The sequence below is a fragment of the Pollachius pollachius genome, assembly GCF_949987615.1.
Source record: "Pollachius pollachius genome assembly, chromosome: 14".
Taxonomy (NCBI): Eukaryota; Metazoa; Chordata; class Actinopteri; order Gadiformes; family Gadidae; genus Pollachius; species Pollachius pollachius.
The window spans coordinates 4,342,712-4,369,230 of NC_136947.1; the positions used below are offsets into that span (position 1 = coordinate 4,342,712).

At 44.4% G+C, this 26,519-nt stretch overlaps 2 protein-coding genes across 3 annotated transcripts; both read right to left on the reverse strand.

Annotated features, from left to right (window-relative positions):
- Nucleotides 1–243: 243 nt before the first annotated feature.
- On the reverse strand, nt 244–14,067 carry ranbp3b (RAN binding protein 3b; the record flags this gene model as incomplete). 2 transcript variants are annotated; one of them, XM_079751639.1, is made up of 17 exons in its annotated part: nt 244–961; nt 2,875–3,049; nt 4,640–4,782; nt 5,589–5,709; nt 6,189–6,298; nt 6,611–6,713; nt 7,353–7,428; nt 7,563–7,648; nt 7,782–7,901; nt 8,287–8,396; nt 9,700–9,792; nt 10,269–10,334; nt 10,886–10,957; nt 11,068–11,157; nt 11,290–11,326; nt 12,494–12,549; nt 14,013–14,067. In XM_079751639.1, 17 exons carry the CDS (start codon nt 14,032–14,034, stop codon nt 918–920), a joined length of 1,524 nt encoding a protein of 507 aa, XP_079607765.1. In that variant the 3' UTR covers nt 244–917. The 2 variants fall into 2 exon arrangements, with proteins under 2 accessions (XP_079607765.1, XP_079607764.1); XM_079751638.1 differs by lacking the exon at nt 14,013–14,067 and having other exon boundaries at nt 12,494–12,577.
- Nucleotides 14,068–23,178: 9,111 nt separating this feature from the next.
- On the reverse strand, nt 23,179–26,070 carry LOC307086490 (serine/threonine-protein kinase NIM1-like; the record flags this gene model as incomplete). Its single annotated transcript, XM_079751717.1, has 4 exons — nt 23,179–23,940; nt 24,526–24,794; nt 25,324–25,644; nt 26,004–26,070. 4 exons carry the CDS (start codon nt 26,068–26,070, stop codon nt 23,179–23,181), a joined length of 1,419 nt encoding a protein of 472 aa, XP_079607843.1.
- Between the last annotated feature and the right edge of the window lie 449 nt (nt 26,071–26,519).

Genomic DNA, 26,519 nt, shown 5'->3' on the forward strand with positions numbered 1-26,519 from the left:
AATAAATTATGCTTGCTGGGAAAAAAACCTAAAAACAACTACATCAGTGGAACGAGTAGAGGGGGGATTGGGGGTCGGCGGTGCTGGGTACAGAGAAGGGTGGAAGCCGGGTTCGGTCGTCGTGGGAGACGGCGTTCCGGCCGGTCGCCCGCTTGCACGGGTCGGGCTCCTCCGGGAGCGTGGCGGCGTTCCCGTGGGTCGTGGCGGGGCGACCCAGAGTAAAAAGGTCCCCCGAAAGTAGAAACTGCAGTCTTAACATGTGCCATACGCGTGTGCATGTGTGTGTGCGTGTGTGTGTGTGTGTGTGTGTGTGTGTGTGTTCGTGTGTGTGTGTGTGTGTGTGTGTGTGTGTTCGTGTTGCGTTTTTCTAAAATGTAGAGGAGAACACCCTTACGCTCATCAATATGATGAGCAGACAAGTCCCAAACCAAAGCCTTGAAGTCTTTTGTATTTTTTTTCGCTATCGAAAGGAAGAAAAAAAATATATATATAGTACTCGAAAAAACGAAAATAGTAACACAAAAACAGGTGGGTGGGTGTGGGGGTGGGGCAGGGGAAAGGGGAAAGGGGCAACGACTCCAGATATTAAAGTTGAATGCAGAGAAGATGAACTGCACAGTCGGGAAGAGGGGGGGGGGGGGGGAGGTCCGGGCCTAAGGAATAAGAGGAGGAGGAGGAGGAGGAGGAGGAGGAGGAGGAGGAGGCAGGGTGGTCTGGAGGGAGGGTGAGTGGGTGACAAGTGGGTCAATGGGTGGGGTGGGTGTAATTCCTGGAGCTAGACTTCTAAATATCCAGAGGAACTGGTCTGGAGGACCCATGTTGGTCAACGGGTGTCCATGGAGAGATGCCTACAGCGAAATGCCTCCAACAGCAGCATCATCCTAAGGAGGCCGTCCCAAGAGGGAGGGGGTGAGACGCTATGTGCCTCCTGCCGCCTGGTTTTCGCCCCCCTCTGAGTTCCCTGGGGAGAGAGAGAGAGATTGTGTCAGAGAGCGAGAGAGAGAGCGAGAGCGATTGTGTCAGAGAGAGAGAGAGAGACAGAGAGAGAGAGAGAAACACAACGGACAACAAAATGAAGGGTAAAGACATGAGTGGCCTCGCCTTATCTTTTTAATTGGCGGTCAATGACAAGTCATTGGTAAATGACAAAAAAAAAAAGCCTCAATGGTAAATGACCAAAATAGACGTCTCTGAATATTGAATTGTCCAATGTGGCCTTTAGTCCAGCAGAGTGTGCTGTTGCCTTGCACATCATAATCAAAGCTTCTCACAGTTCAGTTGGGGTGAGAAAGTTAAAGACACACACACACACACACACACACACACACTCAAGAACCCAACATCAGATCTAAACGAGAATAATAACCTATACCTCAAAATGCGTCACAACACATGCGTCACAATATGCTCTTTTGAGATTAAGGGTTATCATCCAAAACTCTAAAAGATAATTCAGATTGCAACATCCTTTCAGTAAACAATACGGCTGTACAAAAAATAACTACACTGATGAATGCAAGTAATGCAATACTTCCTAGTAGAAGAACTCAATCTCACAGTTGGTGCCTATAGTGTAGTTGGATTATAGTCAATTTGCATACATTGTTATGTTAGTTCCTCCACATTCATAGAAAAAACTAAAAGAACAATGGTGGACCTGTCTCACCAATCAGACCGTCTCCCTGACAAGTTCTGCTAAAACAAAGGACTGCTGGGTCCCAGTTCAGTAGAACACCAGGGTTAACCTTGAGCCCATACTAAAGGTATGGGTGTATCATGTGGGAATACATACGATTACAACACGAGAAAGATTCACACAAAATACATCTTAGCATTGGATAAAATATTTACAGAATTTCGTCAACCCTCAAGAATCGCAATTAAGGGTTGATTATGGTCCCACGTTCACGCAACGCAAGGGGGTTGCGGATAGGGATGGCGAAAATGGAAGATATTCTTGACCGACCACCGAGCCTCATTAACCGCTTAACCGATCAGATTAAAATGTGCCATTTGAAATAACCATTTCGAGCCGTGCCAGCTGCCTGCTATTTGGTAACTGCCTCTAACCGCGGCACGACCTGTGTTTGAATTGGTTGAGACCCTGCGCGGGATTCACCAGGGGCCAATCGAAAGAGGGCAGCGTAAGGAGCTGCTCATTAGAGAAAATGACAGCTCTGAAGAAACGCCGCTTGTGTAGTTTTGAGGAGACGGAAAAATTGAGTGTGAGGGATAATCTTTTTCACTTCACACAAAAGGATCTTGGAATGAGATGGCTAACTGTAGTCTTATAGCGTTTAGACTACTGTCCATAATAATCTAGAGATCATATTCTCCGCTGCTTGCATGCGGGAATAATTAAGACTTGAGGAGAAATTAAATAGTGGGCTAGAGACGCGCTGTCCGTCCAACTTCCAGTAAGTCACCTCGTCTGATCGTCTTTTGGTGTGAAGTGAAACCAACACACTTTTTAACCGACAAGCGACAAGATTGATCGGTTAGCGTTGATACGGTCAACCGGCGGTCAAACGGTCATCGGTTAACATCCCTAGTTACCGACCCTCCTTGCTTCAACCGCAAGGGCCTGACGCCCGCCTCCCAAAAATCGGAACCCTCCGTCGAGGCGACGCAGCAAGCAAGGGCTGTGATTGGTCCGCTCACTAAAGTGAGCGGACCAATCACAGCCCTTGCTTGCTTGCCTGCTTGCTTGCTTGCTTGCTAACCCGACGCAGAACCACAAAGGTTCACGACCGCGTTCGAAGTGCGTGCGTGGTGCTGGCGTTGCGTGACCGTGGGACCACAATCAGGCCTTTAGCGCTGTGAAGCCCCGTCCCCTATAGGCTCCACTAGGACACGGGCGTGGAGACAGCTCACCTGTGGCGGAGCTGGCCACCTGGTCCTCGTCGCTGTCCTCCTCGTTGGACTGGGAGACCTCGGCCTCTGGGGCGACCGTGGCAGGGACCTCGGGCTCCTGGTCCGCCCGGCTCTTGAGGGCCAGGATGCGGTGGTGAAGCGCGGCCGCCAGCTGCCCCGTGTCCTTAGAGCTGGCCTGGAGGGCGCACAACGCACGGGGAAGGGTGAGCGGACATGCGCAGGGGCGTGTATAACAACAACAACAACAATTAACAATAATAATTATTCACGTTTGTGTGTTTGTGTTTGAGTTGAGTATATACTACACGTGATATACTGTGTTCACGTTTAGTAGGGCTGGGTAAAAATATCGATTCGTCAATGCACTGCAATTTATTTGTTCTCGATTCAATTTGGATTCAGAATTTTTTCGAAAATTGATTATTTCCATTAAAAGAAAAAAAGAAAAAAAAGAAAAAAGAAGCATACTCAGACATTGTAACCTAGGAGCGAGTATGCCTCAATGTACATGCCCTTTTACATTTGTCCATGTTATGATTATTACTTTTATGCTGCAAGTTTAGCTCAGGAACAATACTATACAATGGTGTATTCCCTTTGTGCTAGTTAAAGCACGATGAAATGGTTAATTCATTTTGAAATGGTTAATTCTAAATAATATTTAGGTATTTTTGTCATCTGCACGTATTATTGAATCGATATCGAAGCAATTGGATCAATATCAAATCGAATCGAACCAAGACCTAAAGAATCGAATTGAATTGAAAGGTACCTGGCAATACCCAGCCCTAACGTTTAGTATATACTACACGGGAACACACAAATAAGAGATTGCCGAGATTTATTTGTTTTTATCAGCGGTTTATTTGTTTTTATAAGCGTGACGAGACGCCCATCACGCGATGAAAACAATAACCCGAGTTAGAGATCTCAATCATGGGATACTGCCCAATATCCCGAGATAGCGAACCATCTTAGGAGGTTCATGTGAAGCATATACTAATACATGGTATTTGTGTAGCGCTTTCCCCGCACTCAAAGCGCTTGACATGGGTAACAAAGAACAACCGAACAAATAAGTAAACAAAAAGGAATGCCGAGTTGATGGGGGTTGATTGTCTAGGAGTAGGCAGAAGAGAAGAGATGGGTCTTGAGGTGGGACTGGAAGATGGTGAGGGACTGGGAATCACGAATATGTTGTGGGAGGGAGTTGTATGGGACGATTACGTCTCTTCCCCCCACCCACGTCGCCTTGGGTCTCCTCGGACCAATGACGGTGAGAAACAGTCACCGCTCTAGTCTATGGTTTTAATATTTTCAGATTTGTTCTTCCAGCCTTCTTTAAAGACTGACGGAAAATGAAACATTTGTGAACCTTTTGTGAAAACATCCTAATTTCAATAGTGAAACTTGCAGTTGGAAACCGCAAGCTTCCCGTGTGATGGTGTGACAAGGCCAGCTATAGTGTCCTATAGTCATGCGATGTGGGCGGCAGTAGCGAAGGAGGTAGGGCGGGTTGGCTGGTAAACGCAAAGTTGCTAGTCCGAACCCCGGCTCCTCCTAGCTGATTGTCGAGGTGTCCGTGAAGAGGCTGCTCCCGACGAGCCGGCTGTCGCCTTGCGTGGTTGACACCGCCGTCGGTATGTGAATGTGTGCATGAACGGGTGAATGTCAGGCAACATTGTAAAGCGCTTTGGATAAAAGCGCTATATACATGCAGTCCATTTACCATAGAATGTGGGGGGGGGGGGGGGGCGGCACTTACCGTTATTAGGAAGACCTTGACCCCCTGGTCCTCTGTGTCCATGGCAGTGATCCGCACGCTCTTCTCGCTGGCCTTGTCCACCTGCATCTGGGGCCAGAGCTTGGTGTTGAGGATCAGCCGTAAGCTTCCCTGGGTCCTCATCACTGGGGGAGGGGGGGCAAAGGTTAGGTCATCACCCGGTGGATTTTGTCCAGTCCGACCTCATCTCGAGCTAGGTTACCGTAGCTCAAATGCCCAAGATGGCCGCAGAATCAGGGGAATGGCTGCAGCCCTATTTGCATTGGATTAGCATGTCCTCGAAGCACTAGAAGTGTTCTTTAGAGTCGAGGATAAACAAGGCGAGTAATTTGCCTGCAGCTACGGATCATTTCCCTAGGAAATGATTTAAAGGGTCAAGGTCAAACCTTCCCTTTTTTTGGGTTCAACTCAAAATAGCTTGAATGTGGGTTCCCACACGATTTGCATCCAACTCAAAGTAGAAGAAAGAAGAAGTAGTAGCTGGAGAAACGCCCTTCTCTACAGGGAAACAAGGGCCCTGAGTGGCAGAAAATATGACCGGCAGTAGAAGTTTCACTTCAAAAAATTGACCTACATGACAAACTGCCGTGGGATTACATCCCTAGGCGGACCGAGTCCAGCCTCACATTGCTGCCTGAGATGCAAACGTGGCAAACATGTCCCGATCCCATCACGACTAGGGATCGACCGATTGATCCCTAAAACCTTTTTTTTAGGACCGATATGCAATAGCATTTTTTTTTTGATATTTGTTTACACAATCAAATTACACAATGATGACAACAAATGTTACAAGAAAAAAATTGACATTTGTTGAGCTGTCTGTAAAAACATGATATATATATATATATATATATATATCTCGACATCTGATCACTAATCCTGACTACCTTCTGAACCAGGGCAGAGTGGCCCAGACTCAGCTCCTTACCTAGGCGGGACTGTAGCGAGCCGTCGTCCGTGGACGCCATGTCGTTGAGCCGCAGCAGGCCCCGACCCCGCTCGATCCAGGATTGGGCCGTCTTCTCAAACACAAACAACTTGCATTGGATCTGAAGGGGGAGGAGAAGGGGAAGGTGGGAGGGTGAGCCGGAGAGATAACCACTGGCCGTTATGAGTCCGGGAAGAAAGGGGTGCCAGAAGGGGCGGGGCGATTCATCGAATTCTGATCGCGATTTCGATTTTAGCCTCAAACATTCACAAAACTAATATAAATCGATTTGAAACGAAAAAAATGTTTTCTTCATTAAACGTTTTATAGAAAGTGCAGAACAGCCTGATACATATCTGTACATTATTTTCGATTTGAACATTTTCTATTTGACTATTTTGTGTATTCTTTTGCGAAATTTCAAAGCTCTCAGTTACAATGTGTTTTTATGGGAGAGACATGGTGAATAAATACATCATGTTTTCAAACTCAAAAAAAATCGTTTGAATAATCGTGATTTTATTATTGCGCAAAATAATCGCGAGTATGATTTGCACCCTGATCGAGCGGCCCTGGTTGCCAGTGCGGCCGTGCGCTCACCTGGAGAACGTTGCTCTCTGCCTCCTCGCCAGTCTTCACCTCTACCTTCTCTAAGATGCACTTCTTGGCTGTTGCTTTGGTGTAGGCTGCGGCGGACTCCTCCAAAGACTCTGCAATCAGCCCGTCCCCCGAGAGAGGATTAGACCACTAAACCACCTTGTGTGCGTTTCATCCACCAGGGTTAGAGTCCCTTACACAAGGCTTCTCTATAAGCATGCATCCATGCGTGAAGGTCCACTCGTCCAACTTCAGATGGAAACATGCTCAGGCTCATGGTTGTTAGGCTAACAATCGATGAAATTTAAGTAGTAGTAGTTGTCCCTCAACAAAAAGGTACTTGGGGAAAGAAATGCATCACATCAATTCAAAGTCAACGGCCACCAACACTCTGATGCAATGAAACAAGCAAAACATGTGTTTACCCTTCTCTGGGGTCGCGACCTCCTGTGGAACGGGTTCCGACGCTGGGGGTCCCAAAGTCATAACATTGTTCTCCTCTGTGGCCGACGCCCCCTTTGGTGGACTCTGAAACATGTTCATTTGGCCATTGAGTAGACTATGCTTTTATCCGAAACAATATGCAAGTCAGTCAGTCAGTCAGTCAGACAGACACACACACAAACACTTCAAATTTGTTTGGCTGGACCTATTGAACCTACTGGAGCTCTATTGGATGCAACCTTGTACAGACATGTCCTTCACATGTCTGTACATCCTTGCCTTAGTCACTACAGCTGGGTCGTACGCGTTCACAGCATATCAATACTGTGAGTGACTAAATCTTTGGGGGGTGGGGTTGAAGCTGAGGTCGAGCGTCTTAAAATAATGCCTGTTTCCTGGTCTTATCGGCTTAACATTAAAATAGATAAAAACAAACAAACTTGCGTTCAAGCACAAATCCCTTTTCTGTAAATGAAAGCAAACCTTCAAGAAGACCTTGAACCCCATGCCCGGTCACATGCTCGCAGAACGAACAGCAACAGAAACGGTATCAGTGTTACGGCACAGCTCGTTCCACTTTGCTACATCGGGCGGAACTAAAGCCTGTGCCGGGTTTATCCATACTTTCCAGAGGACGGATAAAGTCCAGAAACAGGGCTCATCGTCCGTCACTAATGATCCCAAATACAATCTGCTCTCAAAACAAGAAGCGCTGAAGCTCACCAGCACGCGTTCCGACATGTTCTGTCCGAAGACGAACTTTGCCCCGGAGTCTGCGTTGTTTGTAGCATTTTTTGAGCTGCGGGAAAAAAACGGAACAAAACAAAAACGTTGGATTTGAACGTTCAAACCCCGACAGAAACGTTGGGGGAGCGGATCACACCACCAAGACTGATAAGGGAAGAGGAGTCACTCCTTTGCATCCAACATCACCTTGGAGTAGAGATGTACTGTAGGAAATAATTGGTGCCCTCCAACTCCTGTGGCGAGGACTTGTCTTCCGTACTGTTCTCCTCCAACTGGGGAGAAAGACGTGTTAGCAGAGTGTACTCACTTAAAATACTGGAGACATTCATTTGAACTCAAACCCTGTATAAATAGCATGCGAGCTACTGTAAACAGCCCAGTAAAACGGATGTGAAATGAGGAGACCTTTGCTCTGTCCTTGATATTCTGACCGAAAACGAAAGACGACGCGACGTCTGTGTCGTTCTTCTCTCCTCCGTTTCCATCTTTGTCGGGGCTCGCCGCGTCCTCTTCGTGTTCGTGTTTCTGTGAAAGAAGAGGTATCCAAGAGTGAGTGCATCAAGGTGACGTCTTAAAAGGTGGTTGACAAGGTGGTGCACCACTGGCATTGCAGGCATTCTTGCAGCGGGTCCTCTAACCACTTCCCTGCAGAAAACATCTTCCTGTGTGATCATCTATCCTCCAGTTTGACGCCTTATCAGCCGGGTTTATGAGCCGGCGAAATGGTGACGTTGCAAAGGGCTATCCCATGTTGGGCCTCAGAATGCCCGACACCTAACCTTATTTTCATATTTCGGGCTTGACGCTGGGAGCGGCCCAAGATCACAGTGGGTGTTCGCTGGGCGGCGCTGCTACAAACAGACCGCAGGGTTCAATTAAGGAGCGGGCTGCTGCTACTACTGCTGCTCACCGACGACTTGGCCGGGCTGCCGGCATGCTCTGTGTTGTTGAGGAAGAGGGAAGGTGTCTCGGCCGCCTCGTCTGAAGACTTCTTGACGCCGTTGGTCCCACAGCTGGAGTCTGCAGGCGGACAGACAGGAAACAGAATCATGACCAGAGACTCTGATGTGTATAGAACATACGTATTGAGTGTGGAGGCGACAGAAGGAAAGAAATGCTTGAAACTTTGGTGGTCACGAACCAAATGTCCTCAACAAACATGTTAATTTTTCCTGCTGTTCGTGGACATTCAAAGATGATGACGGTCCATGAAAATGAGACTGAAAATCAATGGATTTGGCCATCATTTAAGTTTAGGACAGGGAATTGGTAACAGAGAAGAATCAAAGAACACATCCTGCCAAACTACAGTTACATTGGTTTGATGTGATTTCAATGACTAGGATAGACCGATTAGCAGACTCTGGAGATGGGAATAGTTGATTTTACCCAAACTCTGATAGATAACATGAATAAATTCATTGTTAATATTAGTAATGGTAAACTGCAGGGTTATGTTCTTCAGCAGAAACTGAAACAGTGCACTGTGACAATGGATGATAAGAACACCCATGTTGTAATAATGAAATTATAATATTTGAGATAATGCTAATGGCCCTTAGACACCAAGCAGATTATCGGTCGTCGGACAGTCTGGCGAGAAAAGGCAGTCGGACCAATTTGGTTATGGCCGATTCAATCGGCTGAAAAGAACACTGACGGCTTGAAAAGATCACAGACGGCTTTGACGACGGCCAATCGCACAGCACACAGACTCAGGTCACTGATCTCCCCAGACTGTCTGACGACCGATAATCTGGTTGGTGTGCAAGGGCCTTGAGGCAGCCTCAACAACGAGGAAAAGACAATATTGCAGCTATAGCCATATTCCACCAACAAAATAAATCCAAGGTAATGTGTAGTCAAAGGGATAGAAACCTTTTCAATCGCAAGAGCCATACCAAATTGAACTACTTGAGCCACTTACATGACACTTGATCCTGAAAGTACCAAAGAATAGCTCTGCATAATTATCACCCTTATTTCTCACTACCTTCAAGGAAAGATATTCATTTCATGCAAATGAGACTTCAGCATTTGAGCAGGGAAAAAAATATGCTTTGTTATATTCCCCCTTTCTGACATTTCATTATCCCCTGATGTAGATCATGGTATAATGGTAAATATATATTTAATTTGATCTGGTAATTACCCTAGCTTTGTGACTTTGCCCATGGAAATGAAGCATCGCATCCGAGACAATACATTTTCAGCATTGGCCGATCAGCCCAATGCAATCACTGAAGGAGCCACAGGTTCTACTACCCCCCGTGGTCCAGAATGAGCCTCACACCATAGGGCAGGTCGGCCTAAAGCCACTCACGGGTCTCCATGTGGGTCTTGGCAGGCGGGGCCTGGAGCACTGCCGGGCGGAGGACACTGCGCTGCAGCTCCTTCGGCTTCTGACTGGGGAGGCCTGGAACGACCGCAACACACAGACACATCAGCTCACCATACTGCATGGGCCGGGCTAGGCCTCATTCCAAACAGATCTTATCCATTGCGTTAATCTGCAGACCCGTTGTTTCGGGGTAACTGAGGGAACATGGGAGTAAAACGTACTGTAGAAGTGTACTGGTCCCCGAGACCAGGCGGGCCGCAGGCTCATCGAAGAACGGTTTGATTTTAAATCACTCTTCATAAACAAATGTAATAATACGGACAACGGTTTTTTTCTGTGTTGCACACCCTTCGGCGGGTTCTTTCTCCGGATGGAAATGCATTTCTAACAACCTTCATGCCTAATGATGGGCATGGGAAGGTCAATGATCTGATATTCAACATTGTAGTTTATCGTGCGACACTGATAATCCAACAGAAATGACGGCAACACATTCCTCTTGGTAGAACCCGTCAGAAGAAAGAGAAGCCTGCGACCCGTGAGCGACTTACCTGAGCTGGGTGCCTGTCCGTGTATGAGAGTGGGCGGCTTCAAACGGAACCCCACGGGCTTCTCCTCTGGACAGACGAAACACAACAGCCGGCCGATGTTAAACACACCGAGCCAACGGAAAAGAAAGAAGAAACAGCCTGGTTACGGAGGCTGCGACCAACAGAAAAATAAAAGAAAGAAAAGAGACCCTCAGTCTGCCTTTGCACCTTTGTAACCAGGAGACACATAACCACGGCAACCCCCCCCCCTCACATTGAACCTTCCAGAGGGGCTGCTGCTTGGACCAGACACAGGGCCAGGGACTTCTGAACCACTGGGACAACACGCTTTCTCTCATTAGTCAACCTGGGAAGCCTTAGTCTACTTAAGGGCTGTACCGCAGAATTCCACATGTAATGAAAGTAAACGAAAGCCCCCCTATCCCTCGGATGGCACTCCAGCGAATCGTTGAGATTTAGAGTGGGTTTTTGCTTTGGGCAACACACCTCAGAACCCACCCCATGCCTCCGCAATCTTTAGACAGGAGGACCTCCCAAGGGGAGGCGGGACCCGTGGCCATGACCACCAATGGCGGGGAGAGCGAGAGACGGCCTGGCCCCCATAGGGAGTCACTCACCTGGCTCCGAGTCAGAGTTCCCGGTCGGAGACTGGCAGAAACTCGAGGGCATGAATACATTGTTCTTGGGCGCTGCAGAAAGGAAAAAAACAGGAAAAAAAAAAAAGGAATTGGCATAACACTCTGCATACAAATCAAAATGAGCACATCTTATACAGGAAACGGGGGGGCATGAGACTTACCCGAATGTGAAGGAGGGAACTGCTGTGTTAAAGAGGACGTTCTCTCCCTCTTCACAGGGGGGCAATAGGTTCCTTCGTCTTTGTCGGAATCTGCGTGGGGAAAGGCGACAGACGACGGCTCGTCAAACGGGAGAGTGGTGATAACACAGCGGACACACTCGGGACATTAAAATGGAACGAGGAATGTTGACTGAGAGAATGATTATCATGTCCGAGATTTACCCTCGCCATCTTCCGCACTCGATCCGTCCGCTGACCGCTGGGAGGGGAGAAAACAATATGTCGGTTAAATGTTTTAAAATAAACTGATGGGAGGGAATGGTGGAGCAGAAGGATGAGGATACAGAAACGGTTACGTGTACAATGAAAAACTGAAAAAAATATTGGCTTTTGCCATCAGTCATCGCCAGGGATCTTGCGATTTTAGCGCATAATTGTATTAAGTATAAAGCTTATAAAGTACTTTCTATAACCTTTTAATGCTCACGGAGGTTCTTGTTTCCCTGTACGAACTATCAGTTGCAGCCCAACCCTAATCTGTATTGAATGAGCAGCATGATAGAAACCTTTTCAATAATCAATGACAACTGTAAACTACTTCAGTGAGGTGTAGTATAACCCATGCGGCCAATGTAAAGAAATCAGTCAGTCACTAACTGCCAGGCATCTGATAGTCAACACCTTTCGACATCTTTGACAACTGTGCAACTTTTAGTTGGTACATAGCCCACACAAACATGAATTATGTTTTTTACGTGACTTGCATACATTTTCCACGACGGGTTCAAGCTTTTTCCAGGATACGTGATAAATTTGAACATTTTCCATGACTGGAAAACAACTTTATAAAATCAGGTTTTTGCAGGATGCGTGGGAACCCTGCACCTAACAAAATATGTTTTGTGTTGTGTATTAAAGGGCCAGATTAAACCAAGACCTAAGTGCTTAGGCTATTCATTTTTGCTGTGCCATCTTTTACGTGCATGTGACCACCATGATTATTTAGTGGTCAGTATACCCGCCTGTGCCGTGGGAGGCCGGGTTCAATTCCCTGACGGGGAGCCACAGAAGGCCTTGGTTGTTTTGGGGGAAAAGCCCTACCAACACATTCCTAGCTATAGCCGTTAAAAAGAGCATGGCATTGAAATTGGGTTTGGCACAACATTGGTGTTTCAGTTGTGTGTGGGCATGAGATGCCTTGCAGCAGCATAGGTCACGTAGTCGCAATGCTAGGGAAGCATGTGCAATATTAGTGGTATTTTTCTAAACAACATTGTAGATCAGTATTTCTTATTTTCAATTCACAAAGACAGACTATTGATTTCAAGTCAATGCATTCAGTTATAAATAAATAATACATTAAATTCCGAAAGGAAAATACATGCATCTTTCTTGAGGCACCAACCCATATCTTAGTATATCTTACCTTCAGTGCTTTATCTTTTTGGAAGACAAACACAGGAGGCGCTATGGCTGGCTTTTCTGTCAAGAGAGGATGTAGGCTGGTCATATTGTGTGAAAGTTAAGCAAACCAAGATCCATACACATACAGATTAAAACTAGTGCCCCGACACAATTAATAGCATCAATAACAAAGTACAGAACTGTATACTCCTGAGAAATCTTCGAAGAACCAAACAAACCCATCTTGTCAATGGTCAGGGCAAAAGCTAGCTGTGCCTGATGAACTAAATAAGTGCACACCACAACAACAACTGCAGCCGAATATAAGGCGTTTCTTCCGTATGCATCTTTCCGATATTTTCCACAGGTCTACGACACTTGTTTGAATGCATCAGTCGACATAAACTACGAGTGTTAAACAAACACGTTGTTTGTTTTGTTTTGTATAAGAAGCATGGTAGTCAACTCGCTGTTTAAGTAGATGTGGCCTGTTTAAAAGGGACACCTGTCACATCGATCGTTGTAGCGCTGCATACAGCAATAGTCCGATGGGAAACGACAAACATAGCGACGGACGTGGATACTACTTTGAATGGCACTCCCAACGATGGATTAGACGCTTGAAGGGAACAGCAAACCATGTGAACGTGTGACCCATATTTAGCCCACTTGGGATCTTTAGGCCCATTTACCCCCCCCCCCCCCCCCCCCCCCCGTCGACCAGTCTCCTCATTTACGGAACAGACGTCAAATGACGTTCACTTCTATAAAACAGTAAATAAGAGTCGTCTTCGCCCGATGTCCCATTATATACTAGCTGATCCATACCAGCAAATAGTCTCCACCACCGGCAGATACGGAGCGCAGCTTAACAGCTAAGCTAGGCTAACTTGCTAATGCGCTCACTCATAAGTAGCTAGCTGGCTAATACGTCTGACAATGAGTCATCTGGCGTGACTTGCAATGACACCAATCACTTGGTTCCACTCTGAAACAATTCACCATCCAACGTGCATCTCTTCAGATTATTACACGGACGTAGAGGGAAAGCCAGAGCCTTGGGTTGCAAGACTTGACATCACTGGGCTCTCCTCAACGCTGTGCCCGCGTAAATGGACCTCAGACAACCCACCACTGGGACCTGCCTGGAATCAATCCATTACAAAACTATCATTTAACACTCTCCGCCATTGCCTGCGGGACCGACTAGTGTGTGTGCACATGTAGCCCGTTATGGATCTCCTATTCTGGGGCGATCCTGAACTTTGAACCACACCGCGAACCCATACACTCGTCCGTCCACTCGAGGGCGTTCTTGGGGAACACAGTCCTCTCCAGGTGGTAGCCGACGCCGAAGCGAAAGCTAGCGTTAGCTCTCTTACGTTGATATCTTTCAATTTGCGAAAGACCTGAAAACGTCTCAGAGCCGTGGGTGACCCAGTGGACTAAAATAGTTTGTTAGGTTACCAAAGACGGAACCGGCGCATATCTCGCCCATAGCCCGAGTCTTTGTTTTGTTTTCTCACACCGCCACTACTCACCTTCGTTTGCCAAGTCCGCCATTTTGCTTCTACGCTCACACCCACAACCCACCGCGAAGATAATACGAGCTGAAGACTGGGATATGGACCAGAGCCGAGCGGTCCGCCGGTGTGGTCCACCGCTGTACACATCGCGGGGCTGTACATTTGGCATCGCGTTGGACACAATCACGCTCTTTCGGATTTATATGTTTCTAAAAAATAAAATAAAACGATACATTGGGGGCGTCTCCGTGTTGCAGTCTAATCATAAGGGGCTACTTTGTTTTGTTGAATTGTATCAAAACTTGGTCACACAAATTTCAGACTGCTGCAACTAGAAGATGCTGCATTGTTCATGACCGATTTATCATGCGTATGTGTTTTCAATGAGGTTCAAATTATTTATGTATGGTAAACCTCTAACGATGAACGTGGTAGAATAACGCGAGGGGTCTTATGAATGAAGGTCCTCGTGCATGTCGAAGCTAGTAAAAAGGGCCCCAGGCAAGACGGGGCCCATTCTGGGCGATTAGTTAGGGTCCAATATTTTCTCACCGTGTTCACTATCTTCAGTGACTTTATTGTTTTTAACTTCCCCACTAGGTGGGGATACTTGAACCAGAAATAACCTGGGAAATTATTCTACAATCCGGTACTGGTAGGCTACCACCATTGACGGAAAGACATTACATATTGACAAGGAATGGATTTAATACAAAAGTCTATAAAATAGTTGTATTTTTTGTTAAATTAAATACATTACATTATATTATATCTAGTGAAATAATAATAATAATAATAATAATAGTAGTCAAATGTCATTTGAGTGCCCCCGGGACACTGATATGTGTCCCAGGGGTGACACATATGACACATGTGTGAATGTGTAGAGTTAATTCTTTATACAAACCAAATCTGTCGGGCCAACTAACAAAATGGACTACAGCACTACAGTCATTGTTGAGATATAATGTGATTTATTTCTTATTTTTGCATTATAACGGTTTCATTTAGGTTTGGGGTGGTTTTCATTTTAAAACAGTTTAACAGATTACAAAAATATTTGTAAGGTTTTATGAGACCAAATGAGAATGGGGGGGCAGGAATGTTGATAATCTTTGGCTGCGAAATAAGTTTGTACATGCAGGATCAAGACACCATGGATGCTTCATAAAAAAACATTGTAATACTACAAATACAAATTTGTTCATAAAAAATACATCCATTTAATTCCAAGGGGAATCAACCCTGCCTGCTTTTCTTAAACCTTCAGTCATTGAAATCCAGTTTTCACAGACATGGCATTGAAAATGGGTTTGCCACAACATTGGTGTTTCAGTTGTGTGTGGGCATGAGATGCCTTGCAGCAGCATAGGTCACGTAGTCACAATTCTAGGGAGGCATGTGCAATATCAGTGGTATTTTTCTCAATAACATTGTTGATCAGTATCTTATTTTCAATTCACAAAGACAGACCATTGATTTCAAGTCAATGCATTCAATTCTAAATAAATAATACATTACATTCCGAAAGAGAATAAATAACAATGTTCATATAAATTTGTGTTTATCAGAAAATTGATTAATTGTATTCTATGCGATGTCCTCATTCTCCAAAACCAGAGGGCAGGAATGTTGATAATCTTTGGCTTAATAATAATAATTTAAAAAGGGCTTTCCTGCCCAAATAATAGTTAAACAAATAAAAAACCAATGAAACAGCCTATTGTAGGGATAATTACCTCATACAGTGGCATCCTTTGGCCTGCATCCAGCCCCCATGGCAATGTGTCATCTTTTGACAGCTATGCCTACTCACTCCCATTGTCCTGGTCCAATGCAAGTCATCCTTCCAGATCAATAAACATGCAAAGACAACCAGGAATAAGAGCCAATAGATCGCCACAACTTATATGAGACATTGTTGAAACCACTTGTTAATGGCTGGTAACTTTTCAGAACATTTACTGAGGCTGAACGCAAAGAAAGAAAAGCTCAGTGAAATGCCTCATTGGCACTAGCCGTGTGGTTGCGAGTGTCAACAGAGAGTAAACACAGAGATCCCCTATCTGGTGTCTATACAGGGCCTCTCGCGACCCACTACTGGGGGTCAAAAAATGCAGCTTGATGCACCACATCCACTGTGAAATGCAAACCGCACATTCACGAGCAAGAATAGAAGCATTGCGGCGGATTTGATATGACATTGCCGACAGGGCTCTTTGAAAGCACATCACCTCTCAACTATAATTAACGATATGCCTGTGTATTAGAAGCTGAGGTCATTTTACGACAAAGGAGATAAACAACAAAGGGAGGTTTAGGCGTATGTGATTTTATACAGATTATATATATATATATATATATATATATATATATATATAATTATTAGAGTAGTAGAAGTTCATGTACTCCTGCCACGCTAATTATTGAATTGAAATTGAAAGTTAAAATGTTTTATCATAAGCATTCCTTGGCAACACGGGTTGCTTAGCGATTGACTTTTATAATGTGATAAAGATTATTTTATACCATATCTTTGGGAAATTCCACTTTCCATATGAAGCCCAATGGGCAGCATGAGTAGGAACATTTCCTTTGAAGTACTTTGGTACTTTCCCAAAACAATAGAACAATATAAAACTAAACCAAACTTTTTTGTACATGCAGGATCAAGACACCATGGATGCTTTATAAAAAAACATTGTAATACTACAAATACAAATTTGTTCATAAAAAATACATCCATTTAATTCCAAGGGGAATCAACCCTACCTGCTTTTCTTAAACCTTCAGTCATTGAAATCCACAGTTTTCACAGACCTTAAACACCATTGTTATGGCAAGGACTTTTATTTACAGTAAGTCAGTGTTTTTGTTTCTCCATACTGATCAAAGTCAAATCAAATAATTGATTATAACTGACAAGCTTTTTATCAGCCATCCCAACCTTTCATTCTGGGACAGAACTAAAGTATTGTCTCAGCTTGTCAGCAACAGAGACGTATTGAACAAATCAGTTGGTATTTAGGCACAAGCTATGTGAACTAGGTGGAAGGGTTGCACTTTCCATGAAGCAAAGTGAAAGGACACAGAAATGAAAGAGAACGAAAGGCACAAAGGTGAGTTGTTGAAACATGATGCTTGGCACAACGCCCAACTCACAGCCACCATATAAGAGAGCCTTACCTGCACAAGGAAAAAGACAGAGCTGGGAAGGGGTGGATAATCACACAACTCTGTGAAAACAAAAGGTATGTGATCTTATTAATCAAAAGATATTTTTCATCGAAATCACGAATGTGTGTATTTGAGTTATTCCTTTATTAGGATATATATTATCATCAATTATGATCATAGAGCATTACATTATAATTGTTTGTAATTCATTATATTTACAATTTTGAAACGTGTTTAAACGTTTCAAAATATAATACTGGAAGTCAATGATGAAAACTTATTAAATTGGTGTAGACAAAGTCAACTTTTACATTTTCCTATTGGCCAACGAAAAAAACAAAGAAACTTAAAAGTGAAATAGATAAGATATTCCGGATTTGCCTTTTAAATTAAAGTTAAGAGATCAAAGGAACGTGGGAGATATTGGTTCAAGGTCCACGCAATGTGGGCGGGATCTAGCCTTGATAAGGTGTACTGATTGCACACATCTTTTGTTCAATCTCAGTCGCAGTGTTGTAGAGAACACCCGTCACAAGCAGAGTCATGCAGTTTCCGATGCTCTCCTTCCTGGTCATTCTCTCCTGCCTTTATCTCACCATGGCACAAGGTAAGGGACTTTCCTTAAAGCCGCATTTTGTACATTTTTGGACTGCAACTATTAAAACCATTTAAAAAAATCTGAGAAAGAAAGTTGCTCAAAAACTTGTCCATCCCAGGACTTTGAAACAACTCTAGCTCAATACAGGTGGCTTATGGTAAAAACATGTATAGTACAGGTTTTAAAGAGTACAACTCCCTTGATTTGACTCATTACCCTGTGGGAAATACCATTTTCATATTCCATATTTTTTTAAGACAAAAATGGTCATGGAGTTATATGGCCCAAGTTGTTGAATTCTATATTTTCTTTAGGCTCCTACGATGACTGCTGCTTGGAATATTCTCCAGAAATACGGCATAAATATCAAAAGTGGGTGGTGAAGTACAGGATTCAAGAACGCGAAGGAGGCTGCCACAAACCCGCTGTAGTGTAAGTGCAAATAGATGGAGGGACGAATAGAAAGACACGGAGACATGGAATAAAGACCTGAGCTATGAAACATATGCGGTTATCAGAACTAAAATTCCACATGTTTTCATGTTTTCAGCTTCACACTCAGGAAGGGAAGGCTCATTTGCGCAGACCCTAAACAACCCTGGGTGCCGAAATTGATGAAGAGGGTCGACCAAATGAAGACCTACTCTATCACCAAGGTCCAGAAAGAGTTCATTTCAGCATCTTTCAACCTGAATGTGAGTTAAAAAGCATGAACTTCCCTCTTAACCAATGTTTTCTTTTGTTGCTTTTACACAGAAGCACCAACATCAAGGGCCAAAGAGAGGATGAAGCCATACTCTCCTACAATAGACAATTTATTGTCCTTACCCTGTTATCACAAAATCCCCCTGGACACCGGGGACTTCAGGGGTTTGATGTTGGTCAGATATAACTATGGTTTGCTGTTTTTTCATTTTATTTTATATCCATGGCATGAAACTTTATATACATTGACAATATCTAGTGTGGTATGGAGCATTGCATATCTTGTGCTAGATGTATTTAGGGGGTGTTGGCTTATTGATGTCCAAAATGTCTGGGGAAAAGGTTGCAATAGTTGTATGATGCAGTGATGGACTAAACATATGCTAATAAAATTGGCTGATCTTTATTTTTCTACGTATGCAAGATGTGTCAGCCTATTTTTTTTCAAAGACAATCAGAAAACCTCATGGAACTGTCAAGAACCATGATTAATTACTTTACAATAACGTTCCCCAAGGTGTAACTGATAGAAAGAGATACATTTATTCCTTATGTTCATGTTCACATTTGCCATGACTGACGGCATCGCCATTGAGATATTGGTCAGAGTGCTATAAAGGGAAAGTTGGTTCAAAATGTATTTATAACTAGGTAATGCTTAAATATAAGGGAAAATTAAACATCTCCAAATGTTTTCTTGAAGGGTTAGGGTTGGCGATTAAGCTTTTTCCCAATGATGAAAGCCGTTGCATTTGCAGTATAAAGAATCTTTAGTGTTATGTGTTGCCAAATTCAAAGCAATAAAATCGATACAAGCACATTGAGATATAAGGCACATAATTAATGCTCTAAATGACCGATAAGCGTTGATTTATTATATAGCAACCAGTTCCTATTAGGAGGTCGGCTTTGGACAACCACGCTGAAATGGCTGTGAGGCTCTAACAGGAAAGTTATATATAACAGCTTCCAAAGTGAGACACAATTCATTTGTTAGTCCCCGTTGTTTGTTTGCAAGGGTTTGACTTTGTGGGAAAATCTTGTTGTTGTAGGCAACTAATGTATCCCGTCACCACGTCTCTTTGGCCCAAGCAGTGTCTTTAAATAAGGTGGCCCAATGGCCCCTCTTGGTCATATCAGCTACACACTCAATGCATGCACACGCAAAGAGCCTGCATTTCATTTCAACATCTTATGCTGTCACACACGGTGTGACAGCGTTATCATATGTCAATCTTTAACGCAGCTTGTTCTTTCCCCTTGAGATACCGTTCCTAGGTTTTAAGTGATCTGTGAAAGGGAAAATAAAGAAAGAGAAAGAAGATTGTGAAACCCTTGTAGATGTTTTTGGATAAGACAGTGATCACAGTGTGTCCAAACGTGGGGCCCACTTAGGGCCGACAAATTGCTGACCTGCTGCCACAGATATTTGATGATACATTTTTTATAAATAATAATAATAATAGATCAAATTTATATAGCGCTTTCCCCAGTGCTCAAAGACGCTTCACAATCGCTTCATAAGCTAAATCATAAGAAGAAAAAAAAAGAAAAAAGAAAGAAAAAAGAAAAGCTAAACAAAACAAATGACGCATATATAGGCCTACGATTCGACCTGTTTAAAAGGTTCTCATAAATGTATTGGATATAAACAGACTGTCTAATGATTTTAAGCTTAGACCAAACCGCAACTCGCACGATGTACATGATGGGAATTTGATAGGTTTAAACGGTGTAGATGCAGAAAAAGAAGTTGGACATTTGCTAACCAGAAAATGGGGTCACAGGCCAAAAAAAGGTGTTAAAGGTGAGGTTAAATATGGTAAAGATGTCTTCCAGAATGTTTTTTCTAATTATAGCTTGGTAGCTTTTACAATAACATGATTTGATAAACAACATACACATTGTAATATTAGTGGTAACGACCAAATTACCAAGAACACATGTGACCCCTTAAGATTATCTAGGGTGGGGTCACATATTTAATCAATGCGTGTGAGAAAAAGGCGTAGTCTATGTGAAAGAGCTGTTTAGAACGGCTTCTGCTGCTATGGATACTATAAAGTCATTAATAAATAAACGACTGTGACGACAATAATGATTAACAACATACAACAGCTTACAATCTTCTCTCGCTAAATATTTTTTCCACCCATGTCAACATTGTACCAGATTCAAATTGTCATTGTGTGTTTGCGTGTGTGGGCATGTGTGTATGAAAAACACAATTTATTTCTATTGCCTTTGGCTTGTGTGTGCACATTTTACTCTATTCCTTTTCATATCTTCCCAGACATTAAACTGCCACAACAACACCCGTTTTTAATAACATGTAATAACGGTTAATAATTTCCTTTAGCTGGATGCCGGCGGATGATGTCATCCATCCATTTGTCTTATTCTCCCCAATGCAGAGCCGCCTATTGATTGGTTTGAAGTCTTCTTTCTGATTTTAGTTGTGCTGAGTGCATCCGTGCATGTAACACAATTTGTCATGATACATTTTCTGATTGTTCATTCTTGTTCCACCTGAATACATTTCTGTTTTTGATGCAAGCGGGAAATATGATCGGATTTAGGTGGTTGCGCAGTCAGCATAACTCATGGAGTGTTTTATGCCATTATAAGAGCTGGATGAAAAGTAGGGCAACGAATAATTCAATGCTATGCTCTCTACACTCCAGTAGAACATTACTACATATAGACCGGAAATGGGCTATGCTTTATACACTGCCGGCTCTCTGAAAAGTAACTTATGTATATGGTTGTCTGAAAAGTAACTTATGTATATGGTTGTCTGCGGAAATCTAACTGTTTACATTTCAGCGCACTGGAACTGAACCCTCAAACATTGTGATAACGGCTTGAAATCCAACACCAGGTTAAAGGACTCATTTATCATCTTGATGTTGCGTCCCAACAAGCGCCGCTGTTGTCCCCTGCGCCTCGACACGCAGGCGGAGTTTCACACGTCTGTCTGGTCCAATACAGCGGAGAAGAGAATGAGGCCGAACTGGTTTTCTTTTATTACGAGTGATTTTTTGTGAGTATTGTGAGTGAATGAGATGTGCACCAGCCGATGGAGACAGTGATTCTGAATTTGTAAGGAACTGTTAAATCATATTGATGAAAGGAATTAGGAGGTTGTTTGTGTGTGTTTGTGTGTGTGTGTGTGTGTGTGTGCGTTTGCGTTTGTGGGAAGATAATGTACAAGCAAGCTTTCGGTGCATTTATTGTCGATTGAAACCAGCTGCTGGTTCCGGAGCGGCGCATCAAACACTGTATCACATGTGAGGCAAACACTTCTTAACTTGTTGAGCTATCTCTGCCTTTTTAATTAGAAAACCAAAAATGGAACCTAAATAGATTCATTCATTTCGTAGAATTTGCTCTGAGCAAATATATCCATCTACTAAGAATGAATTGTTTCAACAGACGGACTCATTATGAAGAGAATATTGCTTTGTATATAATGTGGTGTATAAATATGTTGCCCAGAAGCCATGCAAATAAGTATTACCAGGAGTAACATCATTCTGAATGATAAGAAATGATGATTATACCTGATGGAATAATGTGCTATCACATTTGATGGTAAGATGTGCATAAGCTTAAAAACCCCACATGTATTTAATTACATGCATTGGGAATGTGGTGTATTTTCCAACATTTTCAAAGTAGTCCATCAATAGTTTGAAACATTTATTAATTTGCATGAAAAATATGTATTTAAAAAAGAGTCAAACATTACTTAAACCCCCCAAAATATGAAAATACAGGATTGCCTTGTTACTTTCTTAGCCTGAACGATTTGTGTGCACTTTCGGTTCTACTGACAGACGGTAATGCATAATGTTAATAATTGTCTAGGCTAAGAATCATTTGCATTCTACATTTGTAGAAACAAAACCTCAAGTCTTTAAAAGGGATGAAAAATGTATCCAGAATTTCTTTGTAGGTTCTGACCATAGACTGTAAAACATCCATTTAATTTCAGCTGCGGTCTACATATTAACAACGTCATCCATATGGTTTGATAACAGTTGTTCGGCCCAACACTAGACAAAATGCTCTTTTGCTCAACACTAGACTAAATATTTGAAAAATGAACCCCACTATGCAAAAACGTATTCTCAATCAACATCAAAATGTAAAAAATGACATTTTAAGTAACACATTAACCCACACACAACAGTAATTCCTTTTACAAGAGATTTAAAATACAAAGCGCATGCATGTTGTATTGTTCCGAAGCACCGACTGAGAAGCTGCAATGCATTCACTATTTTTTTTCAACAAAGTGCCTTTTGACGCAGGGAACAGGTAACGTGGTCGATATTTATTATTTATTTATTATTCCCCGAAGGTGAATAAGGTGAAAGAGGTGAATAATTGTTTTAGTATATAGTTCACGTGAACACAAATAAACAAGATAGCAAAATATTTTACTGCTTATTAGCTGGGCGAGACAACCGTCACGCATCATCCCAGATTTTGAGATCTCAATCATGGGATATTGCCCAGTATTCCGAGATAACGAACGAATCAAATTGCGCCATCTTAGGAGGTTCACGTGTAGCACATACTGATCACTGATATCTGCTATTACTTTATGTGTCCACCTGAGTAAACCACAGTAGCACCAGCTGCCCGTGGGGCCCCTCCCACAGCCAGGTCCCCCATCGTGTACCTCAGCAGACCCTACATGACCACGCAGACCACCGTGGGCCGGCGGCCGCCCCCGCCCCCGGAGTCGACGCGCTCCTGCCCCAACCCGCCCAGCGACACGCGGGACCCGAGGCCGTCGTACCCCAGGGCCCCCGCGGACCTCCTCTTCTGGATGCGGTGGTGCAGCACCCTGTAGGTCCCCGTGATGGGGCCCCGCAGCGCCGGGCTGCGGTCGCGGAGGAGGTGGAGCTCCGTGACGCCCAGCGCCGCCAGGGCCGCCTTGGCGTCCGTCTCGTCGGCGCTCAGCGCGCGGGAGGCGTCGGCCAGGTGTCCCGGCGTGAGGCCCGGCGGCGGGAAGGCCTGCGGGTACTCCACACCCCGCAGCCAATCACAGGCCATGATCCGCTCCACGGTCGGCCGGTCCGCCGGCACCCGCCTCAGGACGTCCGTGAGGAGTCTGTGGCAGGGCCGGGCCACGTGGGCCGGCACGGCGAAGCACCCCAGCAGGATGGAGCTGCGCAGCGTGTGCAGGTTGGTGCCGGCGAAGGGCAGGGCGCCGCTCACCATGAAGTAGAGCAACACGCCCAGGGCCCAGACGTCGGCGCTCCGGCCCACGTAGGCCTTCTGTCCGAAGAGCTCGGGGGCGGCGTAGGGCGGAGAGCCGCAGGGCGTGGTCAGGGCGTCGCCGCGGCCACAGGCGGTGCTGAAGCCAAAGTCGCCCACCTTGACGCAGCGGCTGGCCGTGAAGAAGACGTTCTCGGCCTTCAGGTCCCGGTGGACGATGCCGCTGTCGTGCTGTGGCAGGAAGAGGGATGGGGGGGGAAAAGGCAGAGGCTTACATTTTTATGACTTGAACGCTTTTATTGTCTATTGTTGTCTGTAGACGTCTGTGGTGACCTGGAAAATGAGTTGACGTTTTACACAAGTTTCTTTGTAGTTCAGAGGTATCCGGTATCTTATCTTTACCTCAGATAAGTACTCCGGAGCATATGTTTAACTTCCTGTTGGGATGTTGTATATGTATGTAATAGATCAGAGATTATCGCACACACATACCTCAGGCCTGGTGTGTAAAAAAAACACAATATACCTACTTTTATCAAACAGCTATTAAATGCTTTTAATGCGGATCAACACATAATTATTGGTAGAGCATATCATGGTTCTTGTATATAATATGTATATATCACTTAAATATAAATATATATTATAGAATGGAACCCTAGAATAATACAAAATGTGTCTACTGCTGGTCTGCATAGATTTAGAAGTCGATTTATTTGATTGACTTAAAGCTGGCATTGATTTTTTTAGCTACACAGACAGTTGTGCTACGTGTGCTGAAAATAAGAAGAAGCTCCCGCTGTTGCAGGGATTTACCATGTGTTTGACTGCAGACAGCACCTGGGCGAAAGTGAGCTTGCTCTCAAGGTCTGACAGGCGCCCCCTGGTGCAGATGTGGGAGAACAGCTCTCCTCCGTCTGCATACTCCATCACCAGGTAGATTCTCTTGAAGGTCTCCACCACCTCGTACAAGCGCACAACGTTCGGATGGGCCAGCTTCTGCATGCAAGAGATCTCCGAGTGGAACAGTTCCTGGCTCTGCTTCTCAAAACGCGCCTTGTCCAGGATTTTCACCGCCACCCTCTCTGTCCATTTGAACCCATGGGAGGGAGGGAAAATAGATGTTGGCACTTACTACTGGACCCTCCTCCTCAGGGTATTTAAACGTATTAGCACTTTGCCTTGTATTTTCACACTGGCAACTACGGATGTGTCTAGTGTTAATGTGATGTCTTTTGTGTATGCCCAGTCAGACTTGTTGTCTCCCTTGTTCAGTGCGGTATTGTACTGTCCTATGTGAGCCAATATCACCAAAATTAATTCCAGACGATTTGCGTCGTTTCGCAATAATAAAGACTTGACTTGCCTAGAATGCATTAAACAGCTTTGCATTTATTTACGAATGTGTTGTTTCTTGCTTTGTCTGTCCTCCTATCTATCCAGTGTACCCCTACCTAGCTATGAATATGTTTGCGTAATATGTGTACACAATAGGGACACTTCAAACCAAGGATTTTCTCATCGACAGTACGCTGCCTGAGTGCTCTTCAGCAAGGCGTCCTTTGCTGGGATTCCCTCTGCACAAACATTAACAAGGGTCAGGTGAGCTCTCACCATTGGTCAGGTCGTGTATCCCGAGTCGGACCTGGGCGAAGTTTCCAGACCCGATCTCCCCTCGTAGCTCGTAAAGAGACACCCTGCGCCCGAAGGTCACCTCGTCCATCACCCTCTCACAGTGCTTCAGGTCGTAGACGGCCTTCTCAAACACGCTCCTCCGCTTCACCTCTCCCTGTACCTCCGAGACGTCCGCCTCGGACCGGTTCTCTTTGTTCCCTTCTCTCGGCGCCCCTTTTTTCCCGTGTTTTTCCGCTTTTGGGAAGGCGGGCGGGAAGGCCTCGACACCACGGGAGATGGCCTTGTGCTGGGCTCCTTTCCCTGGGGAGTGGAGGACGAGAGGGGAGGTGGACAGAGCAGGAACACCGGGGTATTAATGGAAATATATGGGCATTTCTTTCAGAATTAACATAACCCCAAATAATCAGCCTGGGGCAGTGTGGCGTCTGCGGTGAGATGTCTGGGAAAGCATATGTAACTTTGTTGAGAATTCGTGTGAGGGGAGGTGTTCATAAATTCGACCAATTTTAGCCAATCATACAGTCCCAATACTCAATTGCAATAATAACCATGCTGCTATCACTGTTCAGTGAGGTTTTGAGTACAACAGATTCGATGCAATCATTTTGTTTGTATCTTAGTATCTTCAAAATAATAGAAGAAAAAACATCTGTACTTACATAACAATTTCCCCTTCGAGTTCTTCTTATTCTTCTCGGCGTAGACGATGCTTCCGTTCAAATACATTCTCAATTCTGTCGGTGTTTGTCGTCATGGACAACTTGGAAAAGGCAAGGTTTTCTTTGAGGATTGACTCCTGCTTGATTAAAGGGATGACAAACTCCAGACCTCGGATGGCCCCGACGGTCCACTGGCCACTGTACCGTGAGGAGCGTTGTGGTGGCACAGAGCCAACAGCCTCTCCTGCAGGGTACCTGGTCGTATGACCTGCTCTTCCTCTACGGCTCCTGTCCGTTCTGGCTGACGTAATCCGAACCTGACGTTCCTCAGCATCCAAACTCTGTAATCCCTGAGTATGCGCCTGTAATCCCTGGGCGCTGGAGTCCATAACAGGGGCAGATGAGATTAGTCCTTAATTACAATGTAACGGGCTGCATGTGATATAATACAGGGCTGATAGGCAGTGAAATTATCTGTGCCTGAAATTATCAAATACATTCGAAGACAACATGGAG